At 36.6% G+C, this 23,402-nt stretch overlaps 1 protein-coding gene across 1 annotated transcript; it reads left to right on the top strand.

The window, feature by feature from the left end:
* Positions 1-1,481: 1,481 nt before the first annotated feature.
* Positions 1,482-12,659, top strand: ODAM (odontogenic, ameloblast associated). Its single transcript, XM_030314493.1, has 10 exons — positions 1,482-1,532; positions 1,621-1,662; positions 2,193-2,240; positions 2,788-3,021; positions 4,335-4,382; positions 6,444-6,548; positions 7,360-7,407; positions 8,407-8,478; positions 8,908-9,054; positions 12,420-12,659. Exons 1-10 carry the CDS (start codon positions 1,482-1,484, stop codon positions 12,657-12,659), a joined length of 1,035 nt encoding a protein of 344 aa, XP_030170353.1.
* Positions 12,660-23,402: the final 10,743 nt, after the last annotated feature.

Here is a 23,402-nt window from a genome sequence, read left to right as displayed (position 1 = left end):
AAAACATTCACAATTTATTTTTAAAATGTAGGCTATCATGCTTCATATTTATTCAATTACTTATTCCAAGCAACATGATCACATGGGTCATAGATATGTCATAGATACATAGAAATTAGTAATGATTTCAGGATTTCATTCTGTAGGTAAATGGAGATATACTGATATTTTCAAGGTTGAACCTAAATAAAATTAGTTCATATTTACTCAGTCCAACACTGAAGAACCAGAGAATCTTAACTGCCTCTAAGTATGTTTTGGATTTTTATCTTTTAGACCTCTTACATCTAGTAATTCTGTATTTTACTCTTGAAATAAAAATTAATCACCCATTAATCCTTGAATAAAGGCCTAAAGGCTACTCTATTACTGTATTCATTTTAAGATGATAAATGGAGCAGAATGAAATTATTCTAGAAGATGTAGTCATAACCAAAGCAGAAGCTAGGAATGATCACAGGGAAACATTTGTCAGAGGATAATTTAAGGACATTACTAAAAGTGTGGGAATCCCATGTACTACCTTGATGATTAGGAAAGTGGTTATTAGCTAAGCCATTGTCTGAAACCCACTAAATCACTAGTCCCTTTGAAAAATGATTGGTCATTCTTTTCTAAAGATGGGTTTTTAAATTTAAGAGAAGCTTCAAGCAGCAGAGCTGAAAGATAAAAAGAACACAGATCTTGCATGGGTTTAGATTTCTCTTCTTAGGCAAAGGATTAAGGTAAGATACCAAAATATTTGCTTTCATAATTTTAAGGGCCCAAATCAGTCAACTCCTGTAGAATAAACTACCAGGGTCATCCTAAATGCTTATGTAGGTCAGTAATTTGAATTAGGGCAGGAGTTTTTACATCTGGAGGACAAGATATAATATGCTTCCATGAGTTACACTATAAATCAATATTACAGTTTTATTTGATAATCTTTCCCCAAATTAGAAAAATATTGACTCAGTTGCCTAGTTTTAAGATACTTTAATGTCATTAGATTTTTAAATGAACTTTTATCTGTTATTAGAATGCTATTGTCAGATCTTTATTGTAGTATTTTTACTACTACGTTAAACAGACATTAAAATTGTCTTTATCATAAAGACCTAGTGATGGGCCTCTCATGATCAGAAGGACCCATCCCCTTAAGTACAAAACATCGCAAGGGAGGACGCCACCTTGTTCTTTAACTCATTCAACTACATCACATGCCACCAAATGAACGATTTGGTCAAGCTAAGAGGAGAAGCAAACAATTCTTGTTTTTATAAAGAGCTGCTCTGAGAAAAAGAATAAGTTCTGTTATAGATATTTATAAGTATGCATTTTTTATTTTAAATCCTAATATATAAGTAAATACTATAGAATTCACCCAACCACTCCTCTGATGGAACAATACTAACAAATTATTGTTATCATGATTTTTACACAGAGGTTCTCTTTAAAGGTCAATTTTACAACTTATTTTCTAGCTATTTCATCTGAAAATGAAAACTATAATTCTTCTTGGGCTTCTGGGAGCCACAATGTCAGCCCCAGTAAGTGATCTTATGGTATAACTAAAACCATTGTGGGGAACCTTTAACAAATCCTTCTTTCACCATTTGTTTGTTGTTTATTTTTTAGCTTATCCCACAGCGCCTTATGTCTGCAAGCAACAGCAATGAGGTTAGTTGAAATACTTACAACAATCTCTCCATCTTGTTTATTTGTTTCTATGGAAACCCAGTAGAGTAGAGATAAAAGCCTTCATTAATTTACCCTGCATGCCTATCCATTAGCTCTTATATCCAAATACATTTCCAATACTGATGTTTATTGGGTGTACCAGGTTATTTCTAGAATATCATTTTGCTCCCCTGTTTGACAGTAAACTCTTTAAAGGCAGAGACAGTATCTCATATATATTTTTATTCTAATAGCACCTAATACAGATGTGTATAGGTGTTTAAGAGCATAAAGTGAGTGGCTAACCCACTGGAATGGGCTGAAGTTTTGCAAGTTTATACACAGCAGGGGAGAGGTGGTTAAATCCTAATCTCTAATCACAGTAATTTAGCATAAATTTAGTGAGAAAACACCACTAGCAGGAAACGGATCAGTCAGCTCTGACTTGTTCTTTATTTGTAGTAAACATCATTCTTAATCATTTTAGCATGTGTAATAATCTGGTTTTCATATTATCTTTCCTTTTCTAGTTACTTCTGAATCTTAATACTGCTCAGCTTCAGCCACTACAATTTCAGGTACCTCTATGATTATTCTAAGAAGATTTGCCTATGACTTATAAAAATAAGTAGTTTGTATGAGGACAAAATGTTTTCTGATTTCATTTCTGAAATCTCAATTATTAAGGTTATGGATTCATCCCATATGTTCTAATGACCTTTGTTTGAAGACAAAAGTAAAAGCTGTAATCTGATTAAGATTTATTTACTGAGAATTTGACACATGCCAGACACAAATTCTCTCAACTATGAGATAGTTAAATTAACTATTTACACAAAGTCATACTCAGTTGAAGAAGAAGAAGATTTACAACCAGTCTGGCAACTGCAGAAACCATACCCTTCATCCACCTCACTCTGCCCCATATTTTTTATGATCTCTGGGAATTTAGCATTGGTCATGCTATTTGCACAGCTCATAATGTCCTAAAATGCTGTCCTTTTTTATAATGCTGCAGTAGAATTGCAGAAATCGTTTACATTTTGTCCTTTTCTTGCTCAGGACTGATTTTAAATTCTTTCTGAAATGAAAGAGAAATTCTTCCTTTCTTTCATGTCCTCCCAGGGCCCATTTAATTCATGGATTCCTCCTTTCTCTGGGATTCTACAACAGCAGCAGCAAGCTCAAATTCCAGGGCTCTCCCAATTCTCTTTATCAGCTTTTGACCGGTTGGCTGGACTGTTCCCAAATCAGACACCTTTTCCAGGATGGGTCAATTTTGCCCAGGGAACTCAGGTGGGACAGCTGGACCCCTCACAGCCTCAAACATCACCACAGACCCAACAGGGCTCTAATCATGTAAGTAGAGCCTCTCCCATCTTATTCTTTGGAGAGGTAACTCACTTTGAATGTGAAAATGAATTATGAATCAGCTTTAAAATAAGACAGGAGCAGGGAGCCTTTGTGGCTCAGACAATTAAACATCTGACTCTTGATTCCAGCTCAGGTCATGATCTCTCTCTCTCCCCTGCTCATTCTCTATCTCTTAAAAACAAAATCCAAACAAACAAACAAAAAACAAGACAGGAGTTCTTTAAAATAAGACAGGGGTTACTGAGAGAGAATTCTTTCTCATAATTTGCTCTACCATCACTGGAAGTACTTCCCTATCTTTTCTGATTTCTCACATGAAAAAAAGCTATTTAAATCAGCTATTATATCACAGTCACAAATCAAAAGTGATAAAACAAGTCTTAGAAAAGATAATTAGAGAAATTTCATCTTTAAAAAAGAAACAATTTTCATTAATGACATACACATAATAGATACCCTTTTGTTGTCACAGAAGTCTTGTATATAAATTACATATGTAGTGGCTAGGTCTAAGAAAAACAGCTCCGGAATTTTATGTTAAAAAGTCGAGTACAGGGGTGCCTGGGTGATTCAGTTGGTTAAGCATCTGACTTTTTTTAATGTTTTATTCATTTTGAGAGATAGAGAGAGAGACACTGTGAGCGGGATAGGGCAGAGAAAGAGAGAGACACAGAGTCCAGAGCAGACTGCAAGCTCTGAGTTTCAGTCAGCACAGAGCCTGATGCAGGCCTCGAACTCACCAAGCATGAGATTATGACCTGAGCTAAAGTTGGCCACCTAACCGACTTAGCTACCCCGGAGCCTCAAACATCTGAATCTTGATTCTGGCTCAGGTCATGATCTCATGGTTTGTGGGACTGAGTCCTGCATCTGGCTCTACACTGACAGCACAGAGCCTGCTTGGGATTCTCTCTCAATCTCTCTCTCTATGCCCCTCCTCTGCTCATGTGTGTCCGCTCACAAGTGTGCATCCTCTCTCTCTCTCTCTCTCTCTCTCTCAAAATAAATAAGTAAACATCTAAAATATATATCTTTAAGGGCACCTGGTTAGCTCAGTCAGTTAAGCATCCAACTTCTGCTCAGGTCATGATCTCCTGGTTTGTGAGTTCGCACCCATCAGGCTCTGTGCTGATAGCTCAGAGCCTGGAGCTTGCTTTGGATTCTGTGTCTCCCTCTCTCTCCCCCCCTCCCCCGCTTGCACTCTGTCTCTCTCTCTCTTTCAAAAATAAACATTAAAAAATATTTTTTAAATATATTTTCAAAAGTCAAGTATAATTTTTTATACCTTTTTTCGGCAGGTTATGCCCTATGTGTTCTCCTTCAAAATGCCTCAAGAGCAAGCACAGGTAAATAAATGGGATACTGTCACTCCTACAGACAGATGGCTATATATACTCTCCACCTAATGCTTTCTTTTATATTTGTAGCTCTGACTCCTATAGCAGGGCTATGAAACTTATACAATTATCTCTGTCTAGTGCCACCATTGCTGGGATTGCATCAGTTTGTTAATTTTAGGCTTACATAATAACTCCTGAAGGAAGAACAGCTAAGGAGATTCCCGAGTTTCCAGGGCATTAGTGTATTGGGAATAAAGGAGCTCACCAAGCCGTAAGTCACGTTCCCTCTGCATGGCATTTGTACTGGCATTTGGGAACTAAAAAAATACTGTAGGCAGACTTTTTCCAACCCTGAATTTTGTTTTAGAGGTAGATGTGTTAAATTGATAAATTATGATATGATGAAGAGATAAAAAACGCTTACCATGTTATTTGGCAGTATGGCACTCTGCTCAAAATATTTCCAGGTTCTTATGTGTATTTTCAGTTTAACTTCATATTACAATCAAATGGTGATTTCTATTAAATAAGATATCTTAAAAAATGAATGCCAACTAGTATAATCATTAGAGTAATATGAAAAACCCTCTTAAGATTAATTTAATTAATTTTATAATGAACTAGGTTCAAAGAAATAGGGACATAGATAAATTATTCACCAGCAGAAAACTGACCATTTCATCAAAAGTTACACCACTTGGCTCCCATGTAATCATAATCATGTAATTTTGTCCCACCCTCATCATAAAATAAAAGTTACTTCTAGACATTACCTCATTCTATACTTGGTAAGTGAAACTGCTTCATTTTAAGGATCAGGAAACTAAGTCTTAGTGAGATTAAATTCCCAATCCTAATGGAAGTAAATAGATGACTGGGAATATAATTCTTCATCCTTCTTTTAACCACTAAACCAGTGGCTCTCCACCCTCTGTAATTTTCAAAATTACAAATGCCCGGACCCTGCCCACACCTAATGAATCAAGACCTGATGAGTAGATCCCAAGTATGATTATCTGTTAAAATTCTAAATAGGTTATTTTAACTTGTAGCCAAAAGTAAGAACCACTGCATAAAATGTACTTCTCAAACTACACTTGTTGTTGTTTTTTAACTCTTATATCTATTATTGTCTCTTATTTAGTTATGCAAGGAAACAAAACAGCAAACTAAACTCTATGTACATACTAAGGTCCCCATTTTCTGTAAACACATATGCATGTGTAGACACACACAGATATAAATGGAAGCCAATACATGATAATGTGTGGCATGTTAAAGTTGCAGTTAAAGCATTTCCTTGTCTATTTCTGGGTTGTCCAATATTCTAAAAATGCATAGGGATTGTCTCAAATGGCAATTATTAAAGGCAAAACATTCTTGAGAATTCGTTCCTTATTATTGAACTTCTAATACCATATCCTGCGGAATAATGATTCTCAAAAAATATGGAAAATGCTGCTAAACTATTCTCTTCTTAGATATTAGCAAAGTAATTTGTACATGATGTCTGTATATAAAATCTACAGTTTTTATGTAAGGTCCAAGGTGCCATTTTTGAAAATCTTGTTATTTTACTACTTCCTTAATGTGTTTGACCAAGCAGTCTTTTTTTTTTTAATATGAAATTTATTGTCAAATTGGTTTCCATACAACACCCAGTGCTCATCCCCACAGGTGCCCTCCTCCATGCCCATCACCAACCCTCCCCTCCCTCCAACCTCCCATCAACCCTCAGTTTATTCTCAGTTTTTAAGAGTCTCTTATGGTTTGGGTCTCCCCCTCTCTAGCTTTTTTTTTCCTTTCCCTCCCCCATGGTCTTCTGTTAAGTGCAATCTTAAAGTCCAGCATCATGTGTAATATGAGTTATTTCTAAAGTCTGAGAAGGACTACTTTATGCATATATGCATATATGTGCTTAAAGAAGGACTACTTTATGCATATATATACATATATATATATATATATATATATCAGCTGTAAAACAATATTGACATTAGAAGACTTTTTTTAAAGACCTACGTGGATCTAATGGAAGCTCTTATGTACTTTTATGTTTACAAATAGATGTTTCAGTACTATCCAGTCTACATGCTCCTACCTTGGGAACAACCTCAACAGACAGCCACACAGTCACCTCCACAAACAGGACAGCAGCAATTTGAGGAGCAGGTAACTACTATTTGATTGTAATCTGACTAGTTCCTCCTGAGAATAGAGAAGTTATAGTAAATTTTCAGAGAAGAGAATATCTGAGTATATTTACTGCAAAAGTCAACAGCCTAGACTGATGGTGACAAAAAGATATAGTGCGTTCTCCTAACATATCACTAAGATGGAAGTGCTCGAAGCTGAATTTTAAAAAGAACGAAGTCAGTGAGTGGACTTCAGTAAAATCAGAGGCCAAAGGTTGCATCATCTTGGAAAAAATCTTCTAATTTTTTAAAAGTTACCAGCATCCCTCTTGTCATATTTACATGTGGCCATTATTTAAAAATAAATAAATAAATATCCCCCATGACAGACGGCACCTAGGATCACTAGATACAATTAGATAACTTTATATTGAGCTTTGTGGCCCTGCAGTACATTTTTGGAATTCTAATGTAATTCCAGGTGGCACATACATAACTAGATTTCTTTTAGTTAGAATGGGGAAAATTTTTAGTAGCTTATCACCACTCTAAAACCAAATTAGAGAAAACTGAAAATTATGCTTTAAGAGACTTGTAGTAGTAATTCTGAGACGTGTTAATTTAGAGAGAAAGGGGAAATTTTAAGCTAGGAATAATACAGTATTAAAAAGATGCTTGGTAATTTATCAATAATTTTTATCACCTAGAAGATATGAACTTTTATTTAAAAAGTATTTAATATAACTATAATATAATACAATATTATATATAATTTTAAGTCATCATTTATTATAAAATTATGACAAAATCATACAACAAATCTAACACATTTTCCAAAAATCTGACAGATGCCATTCTATACCCAATTTGGATATATTCCAGTACACGTAGAACCTGTAAGTAATGCATATTTTTCTTTAAAAACAAAACTAACTTTTCAAATGACTTGCTTCATGACCTATTAAATCCATCAGTGCCCTTCATCCAAAACCCATCAGGAACACCACCATAGTTGAACAAAATTAGATTTATCTACTCATTGCAACAGCGGAGGACACACATGGGGAACTCTGGGTGTCTTTTTTTCTTAATCTTTTTTTAAGTTTATTTATTTATTTTGAGAGAGAGAAAGAGAGCACATGAGCAGGATGGGGCAGAGAGGGAGGGGGAGAGAATCCCAAGCTCTGTGCTGTCAGTGCAGAGTCCTACATGGGGCTCCATGCCATAAACCATGAGATCATGACCTGAGCTGAGATCAAAAGTTGGACACTTAACCAACTGAATCACTCAGGCACCCCTGTGGGTGTCTTAATAAGAAGGTGACTCTTCTAGGCTTCTGTCAGGTGATTTTGGGGAGACTTCAGGAAGTAATGGTTCACTCTGAATTCGGTATTCTCAGGAAATGATTGATAATTCTACAACTGGTTAATTAAACAATTCTTACCTAGAAGATAAGAACAACAGAGCAAGGCAAAGGCTATGATTCATAAAAAAAGAAGAGTTACTCAGATTATCCAGGATATGAGGATACCTGGTATTTTTGTGGCTAGCATGGTGACCTTGCTTTACACAAGATTACAGAGTGATCTTGTTTTTGTTGTACTTCATCATGTTCAGACATGACCTTGTCTGATGTTGGTATTCTGTAGGGTTGTTAATATTCAACAGAACACCAGGGCCCAGCAGAGAATGTCCAGCAAGCTCCTAACAACACAAACAGAGTTGTATGTCCCATGTCACGAGTTACTTTTCTCTTTCTCGAATCTAAATGATTATGTTTGTTTTTAAGAAACTGAAATTAAAGAAGTTGAGATGTGTGCTAACTGCCTTGAATGTAAAACCACTATTTTATAGATGAAAAATTTAGGCTTTTTAAAAACTTTCCAATTTTTCAGGTTATACCGGGAGTCCAGCAGCAACTAGCCTTAGATCCCTTCACAGACACAGCTTCTGAAACTGTTGTGATGGTAAGATTCCTCACCACACTGTGCTACCTACCAGAAATCAGCAACTGACAACCTACAGGCTCCCGCACTATTGTGCATTTTAATGAAAACTTTATTATTATTTTTCCATCAACAATTATTCCTCTTTCCACCCATAATCTTATGCCAGTCAAGATTCAATTTATGCAGATTACCAAATATTTACTACTCTATATAAGATACACTCCTAGGTACACTCATTTAAAATCAGGCATCAAGAGACATCCATGTTTGCTGGTATTTATTTATAGTCTTTCTATGATAGATTATAACCTAGGAAACCAATGAAGTCATTTACTTCTCAAGAAAATTCTTTGCCTTGCATCTCAATCCTATTGCTTTATATTCGTCCCAATTTTGACCTCATACTTGAACCGGTAACCACTTAGTTTTCTTTCTAATTCTTCATAGCCAGCAGGAGCACAAAAAGAAATGATAAACTTTAAGCATGCCAACAGAGGACTTTTCATTCCTTCTACTTCACAAAAACCCAGCACTACAAATTATTTTGCTCCTGCTATAGACCCAACTATTACCCCCCAGGTGATGGAAAAGAAGGTAAACAAAGATCCATTTTATGTAAGAAATTGTTATCTAATAGAAAATATAAAGTTAATGTTTATAGAATTTAGTCATGGAAATAATGAGAGAGGTAATGATATAGTAAAATATGTGGTCTTTACCTTGAATAGGGAGGTCAATAATTGATTATTCATAATCAATTAATTAGAATACAATTTAATTTTTATTTAATAAGAACTTCTTGTGAATGTCCTTTTCTCACTAGGCCAATACTGATTACCAAAAGGAACCATAAAATGGTGTCCTAATCGTTCAGAGTTTTTGGTAAGTATTTGCCAAGAGGCATGCATTAAATACCATGACTTACCCTAAATTAAAAGAGAAACAAAAAACTGTCAGGGGAACTAATGAAGAGGTCTTATCAAAAGGGGGGAAGTTAGTGTTTAGACAGTCCTACAAAGCTAATAATTTGGGGGACTTTAGCAATGTTTTTTAAAATAAAAATAAATTTTTAAGAATCATGTATGCCTATGCCATATGTTTGGTATTAACTCTGAAAACATAGGTAGTAAATGTGTAAAAGACATTCTACAAACACAGTATAGAATCACTTCTCCTAAATCATCACTTTGCTTTGCAAGGTAGAAGTAACTTTGCCAATACATCTGTGTTGGCTTGGAATGAAATAAAGTCTCCAAGGGTTAAAAAAAAATTGCACAATCACATGGAAATTAAAAATTCCATGACTTTTCTATCAAATATAACCTTAATTAATTACCTGTCCCAATGGGCTTGGTTGGCCGAGGCTCATGGGTGTTTGATAGAAGGGCAAGCTGGAATGGCACCAAGAAGTAAAGAGCAGACACTAAAAAGCAAACAATCTGGCCTCAAGGGAAAAGTAAAAGGTAAAGGTTTTTTTGAAATCTCCTCCCTGCTAAGAGTCTTCTGATTCCTCCTTCTATGAAAATGAATACTCAGCATTCTTCAGTTGAAAAAAAATCTACAAAAATCCAACCAGAAATGAATAGTTTAGCACCTCTTTAGAAAAGTCACTTTTATAATGTGACATTTTATACAATGCAACTCAATTCAAGTTATTTAATCAGAAATACTAAAGGATTTCAGTATAGTGTGACCTTTACTCTAGGTGACAACAGTGCCAGAGGTTAAGTTTTCTAACTTTTTGTTAAGCATTTTGGAAAATATCTAGAAAATATTACATAAAACAGTCTATTGGTATTAAAATATACTCCTTTTTTATATAATTTATTGTCAAATTGGTTTCCATACAACACCCAGTGCTCATCCCAACAGGTGCGCTCCTCAATGCCCATCACCCATTTTCCCCTCTCCCCACTCCCCATCAATCCTTAGTTTGTTCTCAGTATTTGAGAGTCTCTTATGGTTTGCCTCCATCCCTCTGTGTAACTTTTTTCCCCTTCCCCTCCCCCATGGTCTTCTGTTAAAGTTTCTTAAGATCCACATATGAGTAAAAACATATGGTATCTCTCTTCCTCTGACTGACTTATTTAGCATAATACTCTTCAGTTCCATCCACGTTGCTACAAACTGCCAGATTTCATTCTTTCTCATTGCCAAGTAGTATTCCATTGTGTATATAAACCACATCTTCTTTATCCATTCATCAGTTGATGGACATTTAGGCTCTTTCCATAATATGGCTATTGTTGAAAGTGCTGCTGTAAACATTGGGGTACAAGTGTCCCTATGCATCAGCACTCTGGTATTAAAATATACTCCTATCTTATTTTTCAGAGAAAAAGAAGTGGCGGTGCCTCGGATATCACTTTAGGCTATTTGCTTTCTCAATGCTAATACCAGTTCTTTGAAATATATGAAATACTCTTCTCTTGAATTTCTTTTTACTTACAAATAGCATTGCACTCTTTAAGTAAGTCATAGAAAATAATACAATCATTTAATAAGTCCCATCTTTACAAAATTATATTTCTTTTCAAATATCCTATCATTGCATAATCTAGAAAGTCACAAAAATGAGAATGAAGCTAGTATCACTGAATCAACTAGATCATTGATTGCATTGATAAAGAATAGCTCTGGAAAATGAGAATAAAGATACACTGTCATTGGATTTGTGAGTGTGGTGATTGTGACTAACGACTTAAAGTGTGTACCTATCTTTGACATATCATCTCATTATTACCCCCAGGCCCATTCAGCTAGACTCCTTCTGATGCACTTCAGCTTAGAATCAAAATTGTTTAGTGGCAGATATCATGAAGTACACACTCCCAGTAAGACACAGCTACATAGACAGGTGGATGTCATCACCTAAAAGGGTAGGTCCCTAGGAAGACGTATGGCGGCTTTGAGGAGGCAACATCCTGTAAAAACTAGAGCACAGATTTTGGATTTCATCAGATCTGTCTCTCAATGTAGTTTTGAGTCTTTGGCAAGTCACTTAACCTGAAATTTGTTTTCTCGGGTGTAAAACATAGATAACAATACTTATCTTTCAGAACTTCTGAAGGAAGTACATGAAATAACATAATTAAGATAGCTGGCCATACAAAATACGTTGTAAAACTTTGGTTGGTGTGCATAATTTGTTCCAGAAACATGCTTATAATCCAAAGCACTTGTATATCAAAGCGAATTTCAAGAACCATTGGCTCAGTTGTGACCATGTGAGGTTAGCTGTCACGTGCTACTAGTATTGCAAGACATCGCTCGTTTATCAAGTCAAAATTTATTAGAAATGTTTTCTAGTCTTGCAGAATACTTGAAGAACAAGTTACTCACAATCCAAGGTTTTACTGTACTCAGAAAATGTTAATTTTCCCCCTTTCACCTGTGATTATGGGAGGACTTCTTACTTATTTTCTCAGCTTTGGAGCTTCAGCTGAAATTCTGAGAAAACAGGAGAACTGACACTTAATATGCTTTACATACTTGTATGTAGGTGTGTGTTGATGTGTGTGAGTATATGCACACAGAAAGAAATCTGAATGTATAAATTAGTGAATGAATTAATGATTATTATGTGTTAGGTGGTTTCAAACAAATTTGATTAGTATCCTAGGCTTTAAACCCGATAAAAATTCCCAGAGTCATACCTTTTCCAGAATTTAGTATCATTATGACTCTGGAAACTGCTACTTACCTATGGAAGAGCACCCAATAATCACCTACTCTACTTCCTCTTATATTTCATCCTTTTCCCCTAAATTAGTGAATTGAATGAATGTAATTCTAGGTAACTGACTGACCTCTTGATGTTGGACATGACCTAGAGATTCACACATCCAGATGTCTGATAAAAGCAGTATTCAGCACTTAGGAACATTGTGTCCCCAAATTCCAAGAGTTCACAAGGTCACTGAAAAAATTACATGAGGTAATTCATGCTGTTTATTTAGAAAACATTATGGAACATAGCACACATTCAACTTCTCATTACGGAGGAGGAGAAAGGAGATGGTCAGAGACTAAAGAGGAGAGATAAGCACAACATAGCTACTGTGTTCAAGCGCACGGTGAGGAGAAGCAGAATTCAGGGAAAATGGCAAAACTCTAAGCATCAAACGAAAATCAAGTCAAGAATTTGCAAATCAGGGATTGCAGTAATAAATATTGTGAAAAATATGAGGATTACATAAATACAATATTAACAGATGGAAGCATACAATGGATAAGTATTGCATAAATAAAATCATACAATGTTAAACATTAAGTTACTCTGAGAATGTTTTTATAAAGACATTAACATTAAGCTAAGTATGCTGAAATTATTTATTTATTCTAGGAAATATTAACAGCACCTTATTACTCTGGATAGCTTTAACAGATCCAATTTAGTGACTTAGCTTAAAAAATAAATTCCCTAATCTGTGACTGTTCAGTATCCAATCTGTTTCAGGAAGATGTTAAGTCATGTTAAGGTATTCATGAGCAAAAACTATGTTTGAGAATCTGAATTAGAGACTTGCTATCAATAAAATATTCTACATTTTCAAAGTACTGCATAAAAGAGCTTTAAACTATAACTTTTTGTTATCAAAGAAGAAGTTATAGTTAATGGAAATATCACCAGAATACAAGCAAAAAACTATACTTTGTTTGCTTGCTTGTTTGTTTGTTTGTTTAAAACCTACTATCCCAATCTCCCCATCCCAGGCCAGTGAAAAAAAAGTGAAGCAGAGAAAGCAGCTCAACCAATTCACTTTGTACTGATTTGAACAGAAAAATTCTACACAGAATAATTTGCCCAAAATCAGTTCTACTTAGATTTTATAATTCACAATGGTCTGCTGTGTTTGTTTTCTTGCTTGCTTTAAATATTTGGGGGGGGGGAGGGGACATCACACTTCTATTAAATTAAGAGAAACATTTTTACAGTCTTGAGGTATTTTTTTTAACACATATCATACCATGAATTCATAGGGAATGGTTTCCAATGTTCATCAAAACTTTCCCTACCAACTTTCTCCTTTTTTCACTGGTTGCTTCCTATCTAAATGTACTACAGCAGCATTAGTTCAAGACTGAAATAGAGAATTCATACGTGACCTCACTTTCAACGTTATACCCATAACCCATATCCAATCTATCATGATAGTCTAGTATCACTTTTAAATGCATAGATTTTAAGTATGTGGGTTTGATGAGTTTTATTCCCAGACAGACACATATATTAATATGTACATACATAAATGTATGTACCTTGTAGCCACCACCCCTATCAAGACACAGAACATTTCTATCACCCCTAGAAACTCCTTCCTGCTCTTTTCCAGTCAATCTAGTCTCCCACTCTCATGCTAGGCTACTACTTTAAAATTTGTTTTCTATCTATCTATCTATCTATCTATATTTGCCTATTCTGGAACTGTATATAAATTGAGTCATATACTAGATATTCTTTTGTATCTGAAATCTTTTCTCAATATAATGCTTTTGTCATTCATCCATGTTATTGCTTCAGCTGTGCATTACATTGTATGAATGCAGCAGGTTCTTTATTCATTCTCCTACTGAAGAACGTTGGTTTGTTTCCAATTACTATTACAAATAAAGCTATGAATGTTCTTACACAAATTCTAACATGAACATACACTTTCTTTCTTTTTGGTAAATACCAAGAAGGAGAGCAAAATCATAGGGTAAGTGTATGTTATAAGTAACTGATAAGTAGTTTCCAATGTGGCTGTACCATTTTATACTCTGATCAGCAATGTATCAGAATTCCAGTTCCTCTACCTCTGGCCAACATTTACAATCATCATTTGTGTGTGTGTGTGTGTGTGTGTGTGTGTGTGTGTGTGTGTGTGTGTGTTTTAACCAATTTCATGAGTTGCTCTCCCTTCAAAGGTTAACCTTCAAAAGTTTGACCTCCATCCCCTTCTCTTTCTCAAAAATTGCTGCATGGACATTGTTGTGATTATTTTTTTGACTTTAGGAAGCATTTATACATAACCACTGACTCCTACACCTATATCTCAGTCTAATCTGTTAAATAGTTTAGTGTATAGCTAGTCAAATATATGAAATAGTTCAAAATTGTCTTTTTAACATTACCTATTCTAACAAGCATAAAGCAGCATCTCATGGTTTTAATTTGTTTGCTTGATGACTAATACAGTTTTTCTATGCTTACTGGACATTTATGTATCTTCATTTCCAAAAACTATACTCAAATCTTCTATCATTTATGATTGAATTGTAAGAGTTTTTAATAAATTATGGGTCAAATAAATGTATTTTGAATACTTTTCCCATTGTGTATCTTGTTCTTTTCATTTCTTAATGGAGTTTCTTAAAAATACATTTTTTTTTTATTTTGACGTAGTTCAATTTGTCATTTTTTGGAAGATTAGTACCTCTTGTGTCCTATTAAAAAAATCTTCACCTACTCCAAAGTAATGAATATATGCTCCTATGTTTTCTTAAAGATTTTTTTAATGATTTAGCTTTTACATTATTTAGTTCTATAGCTATTAATTTTTATGTACAGTCTGAAGATAGGGCAAGAAAAATTTTTTTCCACACAGATACCTAGTTTATGTTACACTAGCATCATTTGTTTAAAAGACTATCATTTTCTGATTGAGTTGCCTTGGAATCTTTATTGAAAATCAGTTGACTTTATCTGCATCTGTTTTTGGATTATAATCTATTCCATGTGAGTGTTTTTCTGCTTTTGCATCAATACCACATGGTCTTGGTTACTATAACTTTATATCTTTTGCATTTCTGTATAAATTTTAGAATCAGTTTGCCAATTTCTACTCTCCTGAAGTTTTAATGGGATGGTACTTAACTTCTAGATCAATTAGTAAAGACTTGATATCTTAACAATATCGAGTGTTTCAATTCATGAACATGATATATATTTACTTAGGTCTTTTTTAGTTTGTATCTTTTTTTTAAGTTTATTTATTTATTTTGAGAGAGAGAGAGAGAACATGAGAGGGGAAGAAAGGGAGGGAGAGAGAAAGAATCCCAAACGAACTCTGCACTGTCAGCACAGAGCCCAATGCAGGGCTTGAACTCATGAACCGTGAGATCATGACCGGAGCAGAAATCAAGAGTCAGATGCTTACCTGACTGAACCACCGGTACCTCTTTTTAAGTTTATCTCTTAAGTATATTGTGGCTTTCAATGTAGAGGTCTTGCAAAATTTGTTAAATTTGTTTCTAAGTATTTTATGTTTTTAAATTTCACTTTCCATTTTTAGTATATAGAAATACAGTTGATTTTTATACATTGTACTTGTATGATAAGATCTCACTAAATATATTTATTAGTTTTAATAGGTACTTGGGGATTCCATATCATTTCTACCTAAAAAATAATATTTTCTGGAAATAAAAATAATTTCACTTGTTTCTATTTAATTTATATGTTTGTAATTCATTTTCTTACCCTGTTAAACTGACTAGGGTATCCACTGTAATGGTGATTACAAGGAATAAAAATGGGCATGTTTCCACTGTCCCTTTTTTAGGAAGAAAGCATTTATTATTTCACAACTAAGTATGATGTCATCTGTGCACTTCCCACAAATTACCTTTATCAGATTGTGAAAATCCCGTTTATTTCTAGATTGGTGAGAATTGTTTTTAATGAATCTTTAGCTGACTTCTGTCATGTGACTTCTCTGTGTTCACTGAAATAATAATATGAATTTTCCCTTTGATTGGTTATGTAGTGAATTACATTGTTTAATTTTTTAATGTTGAATCAACTTCCACGCTTAAAAAAATAAATGCCAATTTGTTGTAATGCATTATCTTTTTTAAATATTGCTGATATCAACACAAAATGCATAAACCTTTAGAATCCTAAAGTAAGAGAGCTTTATCTGAGCCTAAGTTAGGACAGCTACCCAGGAAACATGCTATTCATAGGGAAGAAAGTGCTCAGAGAATGAACAGTTTTTACAGGGCTATATACTTTCTTACATCTTGTAGAAGTTCAAAAGATTATAGATTAACATATAGGTAAGAATAAAAAGTATTTAACTTCAAGAAATGCAAGGAGCAGGAACATGGATCAATATCTTTTTTTTTTAATTTAATTATAATTTTTATTTTTTTTATTTTTTTTATTATTTTTTTTATATATATATGAAATTTATTGACAAATTGGTTTCCATACAACACCCAGTGCTCATCCCAAAAGGTGCCCTCCTCAATACCCATCACCCACCCTCTCCTCCCTCCCACCCCCCATCAACCCTCAGTTTGTTCTCAGTTTTTAACAGTCTCTTATGCTTTGGCTCTCTCCCACTCTAACCTCTTTTTTTTTTTTTTTCCTTCCCCTCCCCCAAGGGTTCCTGTTAAGTTTCTCAGGATCCACATAAGAGTGAAACCATATGGTATCTGTCTTTCTCTGTATGGCTTATTTCACTTAGCATTACACTCTCCAGTTCCATCCACGTTGCTACAAAAGGCCATATTTCATTTTTTCTCATTGCCACGTAGTATTCCATTGTGTATATATACCACAATTTCTTTATCCATTCATCAGTTGATGGACATTTAGGCTCTTTCCATAATTTGGCTATTGTTGAGAGTGCTGCTATGAACATTGGGGTACAAGTGCCCCTATGCATCAGTACTCCTGTATCCCTTGGGTAAATTCCTAGCAGTGCTATTGCTGGGTCATAGGGTAGGTCTATTTTTAATTTTCTGAGGAACCTCCACACTGCTTTCCAGAGCGCCTGCACCAATTTGCATTCCCACCAACAGTGCAAGAGGGTTCCCGTTTCTCCACATCCTCTCCAGCATCTATAGTCTCCTGATTTGTTCATTTTGGCCACTCTGACTGGCGTGAGGTGATACCTGAGTGTGGTTTTGATTTGTATTTCCCTGATAAGGAGCGACGCTGAACATCTTTTCATGTGCCTGTTGGCCATCTGGATGTCTTCTTTAGAGAAGTGTCTATTCATGTTTTCTGCCCATTTCTTCACTGGGTTATTTGTTTCTCGGGTGTGGAGTTTGGTGAGCTCTTTATAGATTTTGGATACTAGCCCTTTGTCCGATATGTCATTTGCAAATATCTTTTCCCATTCCGTTGGTTGCCTTTTAGTTTTGTTGGTTGTTTCCTTTGCTGTGCAGAAGCTTTTTATCTTCATAAGGTCCCAGTAATTCACTTTTGCTTTTAATTCCCTTGCCTTTGGGGATGTGTCGAGTAAGAGATTGCTACGGCTGAGGTCAGAGAGGTCTTTTCCTGCTTTCTCCTCTAAGGTTCTGATGGTTTCCTGTCTCACATTTAGGTCCTTTATCCATTTTGAGTTTACTTTTGTAAATGGTGTGAGAAAGTGGTCTAGTTTCAACCTTCTGCATGTTGCTGTCCAGTTCTCCCAGCACCATTTGTTAAAGAGGCTGTCTTTTTTCCATTGGATGTTCTTTCCTGCTTTGTCAAAGATGAGTTGGCCGTACGTTTGTGGGTCTAGTTCTGGGGTTTCTATTCTATTCCATTGGTCTGTGTGTCTGTTTTTTTGCCAATACCATGCTGTCTTGATGATTACAGCTTTGTAGTAGAGGCTAAAGTCTGGGATTGTGATGCCTCCTGCTTTGGTCTTCTTCTTCAAAATTCCTTTGGCTATTCGGGGCCTTTTGTGGTTCCATATGAATTTTAGGATTGCTTGTTATAGTTTCGAGAAGAATGCTGGTGCAATTTTGATTGGGATTGCATTGAATGTGTAGATAGCTTTGGGTAGTATTGACATTTTGACAATATTTATTTTTCCAATCCATGAGCAGGGAATGTCTTTCCATTTCTTTAAATCTTCTTCAATTACCTTCATAAGCTTTCTATAGTTTTCAGCATACAGATCCTTTACATCTTTGGTTAGATTTATTCCTAGGTATTTTATGCTTCTTGGTGCAATTGTGAATGGGATCAGTTTCTTTATTTGTCTTTCTGTGGCTTCATTGTTAGTGTATAAGAATGCAACTGATTTCTGGACATTGATTTTGTATCCTGCAACTTTGCTGAATTCATGTATCAGTTCTAGCAGACTTTTGGTGGAGTCTATCGGATTTTCCATGTATAATATCATGTCATCTGCAAAAAGCGAAAGCTTGACTTCATCTTTGCCAATTTGGATGCCTTTGATTTCCTTTTGTTGTCTGATTGCTGATGCTAGAACTTCCGGCACTATGTTAAACAACAGCGGTGAGAGTGGGCATCCCTGTCGTGTTCCTGATCTCAGGGAAAAACTCTCAGTTTTTCCCCGTTGAGGATGATGTTAGCTGTGGGCTTTTCATAAATGGCTTTTATGATCTTTAAGTATGTTCCTTCTATCCCGACTTTCTCAAGGGTTTTTATTAAGAAAGGGTGCTGGATTTTGTCAAAGGCCTTTTCTGCATCGATTGACAGGATCATATGGTTCTTATCTTTTCTTTTATTAATGTGATGTATCACGTTGATTGATTTGCGAATGTTGAACCAGCCCTGCATCCCAGGAATGAATCCCACTTGATCATGGTGAATAATTCTTTTTATATGCTGTTGAATTCGATTTGCTAGTATCTTATTGAGAATTTTTGCATCCATATTCATCAGGGATATTGGCCTGTAGTTCTCTTTTTTTACTGGGTCTCTGTCTGGTTTAGGAATCAAAGTAATACTGGCTTCATAGAATGACTCTGGAAGTTTTCCTTCCCTTTCTATTTCTTGGAATAGCTTGAGAAGGATAGGTATTATCTCTGCTTTAAACGTCTGGTAGAACTCCCCTGGGAAGCCATCTGGTCCTGGACTCTTATTTGTTGGGAGATTTTTGATAACCGATTCAATTTCTTCGCTGGTTATGGGTCTGTTCAAGCTTTCTCTTTCCTCCTGATTGAGTTTTGGAAGAGTGTGGGTGTTCAGGAATTTGTCCATTTCTTCCAGGTTGTCCAATTTGTTGGCATATAATTTTTCATAGTATTTCCTGATAATTGTTTGTATCTCTGAGGGATTGGTTGTAATAATTCCATTTTCATTCATGATTTTATCTATTTGGGTCATCTCCCTTTTCTTTTTGAGAAGCCTGGCTAGAGGTTTGTCAATTTTGTTTATTTTTTCAAAAAACCAACTCTTGGTTTCGTTGATCTGCTCTACAGTTTTTTTAGATTCTATATTGTTTATTTCTGCTCTGATCTTTATTATTTCTCTTCTTCTGCTGGGTTTAGGCTGCCTTTGCTGTTCTGCTTCTATTTCCTTTAGGTGTGCTGTTAGATTTTGTATTTGGGATTTTTCTTGTTTCTTGAGATAGGCCTGGATTGCAATGTATTTTCCTCTCAGGACTGCCTTCGCTGCGTCCCAAAGCGTTTGGATTGTTGTATTTTCATTTTCGTTTGTTTCCATATACTTTTTGATTTCTTCTCTAATTGCCTGGTTGACCCACTCATTCGTTAGTAGGGTGTTCTTTAACCTCCATGCTTTTGGAGGCTTTCCAGACTTTTTCCTGTGGTTGATTTCAAGCTTCATAGCATTGTGGTCTGAAAGTATGCATGGTCTAATTTCAATTCTTGTAAACTTATGAAGGGCTGTTTTGTGACCCAGTATATGATCTATCTTGGAGAATGTTCCATGTGCACTCGAGAAGAAAGTATATTCTGTTGCTTTGGGATGCAGAGTTCTAAATATATCTGTCAAGTCCATCTGATCCAATGTCTCATTCAGGGCCCTTGTTTCTTTATTGACCGTGTGTCTAGATGATCTATCCATTTCTGTGAGTGGGGTGTTAAAGTCCCCTGCAATTACCACATTCTTATCAATAAGGTTGCTTATGTTTATGAGTAATTGTTTTATATATTTGGGGGCTCCGGTATTCGGCGCATAGTCATTTATAATTGTTAGCTCTTCCTGATGGATAGACCCTGTAACTATTATATAATGTCCTTCTTCATCTCTTGTTACAGCCTTTAATTTAAAGTCTAGTTTGTCTGATATAAGTATGGCTACTCCAGCTTTCTTTTGGCTTCCAGTAGCATGATAAATAGTTCTCCATCCCCTCACTCTGAATCTAAAGGTGTCCTCAGGTCTACAATGAGTCTCTTGTAGACAGCAAATAGATGGGTCTTGTTTTTTTATCCATTCTGATACCCTATGTCTTTTGGTTGGCGCATTTAATCCATTTACATTCAGTGTTATTATAGAAAGGTACGGGTTTAGAGTCATTGTGATGTCTGTATGTTTTATGCTTGTAGTGATGTCTCTGGTACTTTGTCTCACAGGGTCCCCCTAGGATCTCTTGTAGGGCTGGTTTAGTGGTGACAAATTCCTTCAGTTTTTGTTTGTTTGGGAAGACCTTTATCTCTCCTTCTATTCTAAATGACAGACTTGCTGGATAAAGGATTCTCGGCTGCATATTTTTGCTGTCTAGCACACTGAAAATCTCGTGCCAATTCTTTCTGGCCTGCCAAGTTTCAAAAGAGAGATCAGTCACGAGGCTTATAGGTCTCCCTTTATATGTGAGGGCACGTTTACCCCTTGCTGCTTTCAGAATTTTCTCTTCATCCTTGTATTTTGCCAGTTTCACTATGATATGTCGTGCAGAAGATCGATTCAAGTTACGTCTGAAGGGAGTTCTCTGTGCCTCTTGGATTTCAATGCCTTTTTCCTTCCCCAGTTCAGGGAAGTTCTCAGCTATGATTTCTTCAAGTACCCCTTCAGCACCTTTCCCTCTCTCTTCCTCCTCTGGGATACCAATTATGCGTATATTATTTCTTTTTAGTGTATCACTTAGTTCTCTAATTTTCCCCTCATACTCCTGGATTTTTTTATCTCTCTTTTTCTCAGCTTCCTCTTTTTCCATAACTTTATCTTCTAGTTCACCTATTCTCTCCTCTGCCTCTTCCATCCGAGCCGTGGTGGTTTGCATTTTGTTTTGCATTTCCTTTAAAGCGTTTTTCAGCTCCTCGTGACTGTTCCTTAGTCCCTTGATCTCTGTAGCAAGAGATTCTCTGCTGTCCTGTATACTGTTTTCCAGCCCAGCGATTAATTTTATGACTATTATTCTAAATTCACTTTCTGTTATATTATTTAAATCCTTTTTGATCAGCTCATTAGCTGTTGTTATTTCCTGGAGATTCTTCTGAGGGGAATTCTTCCGCTTGGTCATTTTGGATAGTCCCTGGTGTGGTGAGGACCTGCAGGGCACTTCCCCTGTGCTGTGGTGTATAACTGGAGTTGGTGGGCGGGGCTGCAGTCAGTCCTGATGTCTGCCCCCAGCCCACCGCTGGGGCCACAGTCAGACTGGTGTGTGCCTTCTCTTCCCCTCTCCTAGGGGCGGGATTCCCTGTGGGGTGGTGTGGCCCGTCTGGGCTACTTGCACACTGCCAGGCTTGTGGTGCTGGGGATCTGGCGTATTAGCTGGGGTGGGTAGGCAAGGTGCACGGCGGCAGGGGGGGCAGGCTTAGCTCGCTTCTCCTTAGGTGATCCACTTCAGGAGGGGCCCTGTGGCAGCCGGAGGGAGTCAGATCCGCTGCCGGAGGTTTGGCTCCGCAGAAGCACAGAGTTGGGTGTTTGCGCGGAGCGAGCAATTTCCCTGGCCGGAACAGGTTCCCTTTGGGATTTTGGCTGGGGGATGGGCGGGGGAGATGGCGCTGGCGAGCGCCTTTGTTCCCCGCCAAACTGAGCTCTGTCGTCCGGGGGCTCCGCAGCTCACCCTCCCTTTGTCCTCCAGCCTTCCCGCTTTCCGAGCAGAGCTGTTAACTTATGACCTCCCAGATGCTAAGTCGCGCTTGCTGTCGGAACACAGTCCGTCAGGCCCCTCCGCTTTTGCAAGCCGGACTCGGGGGCTCTGCTTGGCTGGCGAGCCGCCCCTCCGCCCCGGCTCCCTCCCGCCAGTCCGTGGAGCGCGCACCGCCTCGCCGCCCTTCCTACCCTCTTCCGTGGGCCTCTCGTCTGCACTTGGGTCCGGTGACTCCGTTCTGCTAACCCTCTGGCGGTTTTCTGGGTTATTTAGGTAGGTGTAGGTGGAATCTAAGTGATCAGCAGGACGCGCGGTGAGCCCAGCGTCCTCCTACGCCGCCATCTTCCTGTCCCCCTCCTGGATCAATATCTTGAAGACAAGATGGTTTTCCTTTAGGCTGCTTATTTATGAAACAGGTGTGCAATGTATGCTTGGTGGGACATAAATCAGGCTTTTGGTTTAAACAAAGTTTATATACAGCCATGCTGCTTTAGAAAGAAATCTAAAATGTTTTCCCTTTTTTCTCAGGCCTTTACGAGGGCTTTTTCCACTCATCACTGGGTTTGATTCATTAATATTATATGAATGATTTTAACATCTGTGTTCATGAATGCTATTAGTCGGCGATTTTCTTTTCTTATAATATCTTTGGCAGTTTTTATATTGGGGTTTTTCTGGTTTTATAACATGAGTTGAGAAATGCTCTGATCTTCCTAAGTGAGTCTGTGTGCTACTAATATTATTTCTTCTTTAAATGTTTGATAGCACTCACCAGTAAAGTCACTTGGGCCCAGAGCTTTCTTGGGGGGAATATTTTAATTATACTTTATTAAATATAGGTTGTCTCAATTTTTGTTTCTTCTTACATTGGTTTTAGACATTATGTCAATAAATGGGTATAGTTGTGTTCCAATTAAACTTTATTTACAAAAATAAGCATGGTCTAGATTTGACTCTCAGGCTAGAATTTGCCAACCTCTAGCTTAGATCACTGATACTAAACATTTCTTTTATTCTTATACAAACATTTTATTTTATTTTACTTTAATATGAAATTTATTGTCAAATTGGTTTCCATACAATGCCCAATGCTCATCCCAACAGGTGCCCTCCTCAGTACCCATCACCCACCCTCCTCTCCCTCCCACCCCCCATCAACCCTCAGTTTGTTCTCAGTTTTTAACAGTCTCTTATGCTTTGGCTCTCTCCCTC

This window comes from Lynx canadensis, chromosome B1 (genome assembly GCF_007474595.2).
Source record: "Lynx canadensis isolate LIC74 chromosome B1, mLynCan4.pri.v2, whole genome shotgun sequence".
In the NCBI taxonomy this organism is placed as follows: Eukaryota; Metazoa; Chordata; class Mammalia; order Carnivora; family Felidae; genus Lynx; species Lynx canadensis.
Note: the sequence above shows the minus strand (reverse complement) of the source record. Positions and strands in the feature narration are given on the sequence as shown.

What these genes read in the sequence shown, in the direction of transcription:
- ODAM (XM_030314493.1), top strand. Translation starts at nt 1,482, where the DNA reads ATGAAAACTATAATTCTTCTTGGGCTTCTGGGAGCCACAATGTCAGCC. An exon ending in GAGCCACAATGTCAGCCCCA is followed by an intron (nt 1,533 to 1,620) that starts GTAAGTGATCTT and finishes TTTATTTTTTAG; the next exon opens with CTTATCCCACAGCGCCTTAT. An exon ending in TTCAGCCACTACAATTTCAG is followed by an intron (nt 2,241 to 2,787) that starts GTACCTCTATGA and finishes ATGTCCTCCCAG; the next exon opens with GGCCCATTTAATTCATGGAT.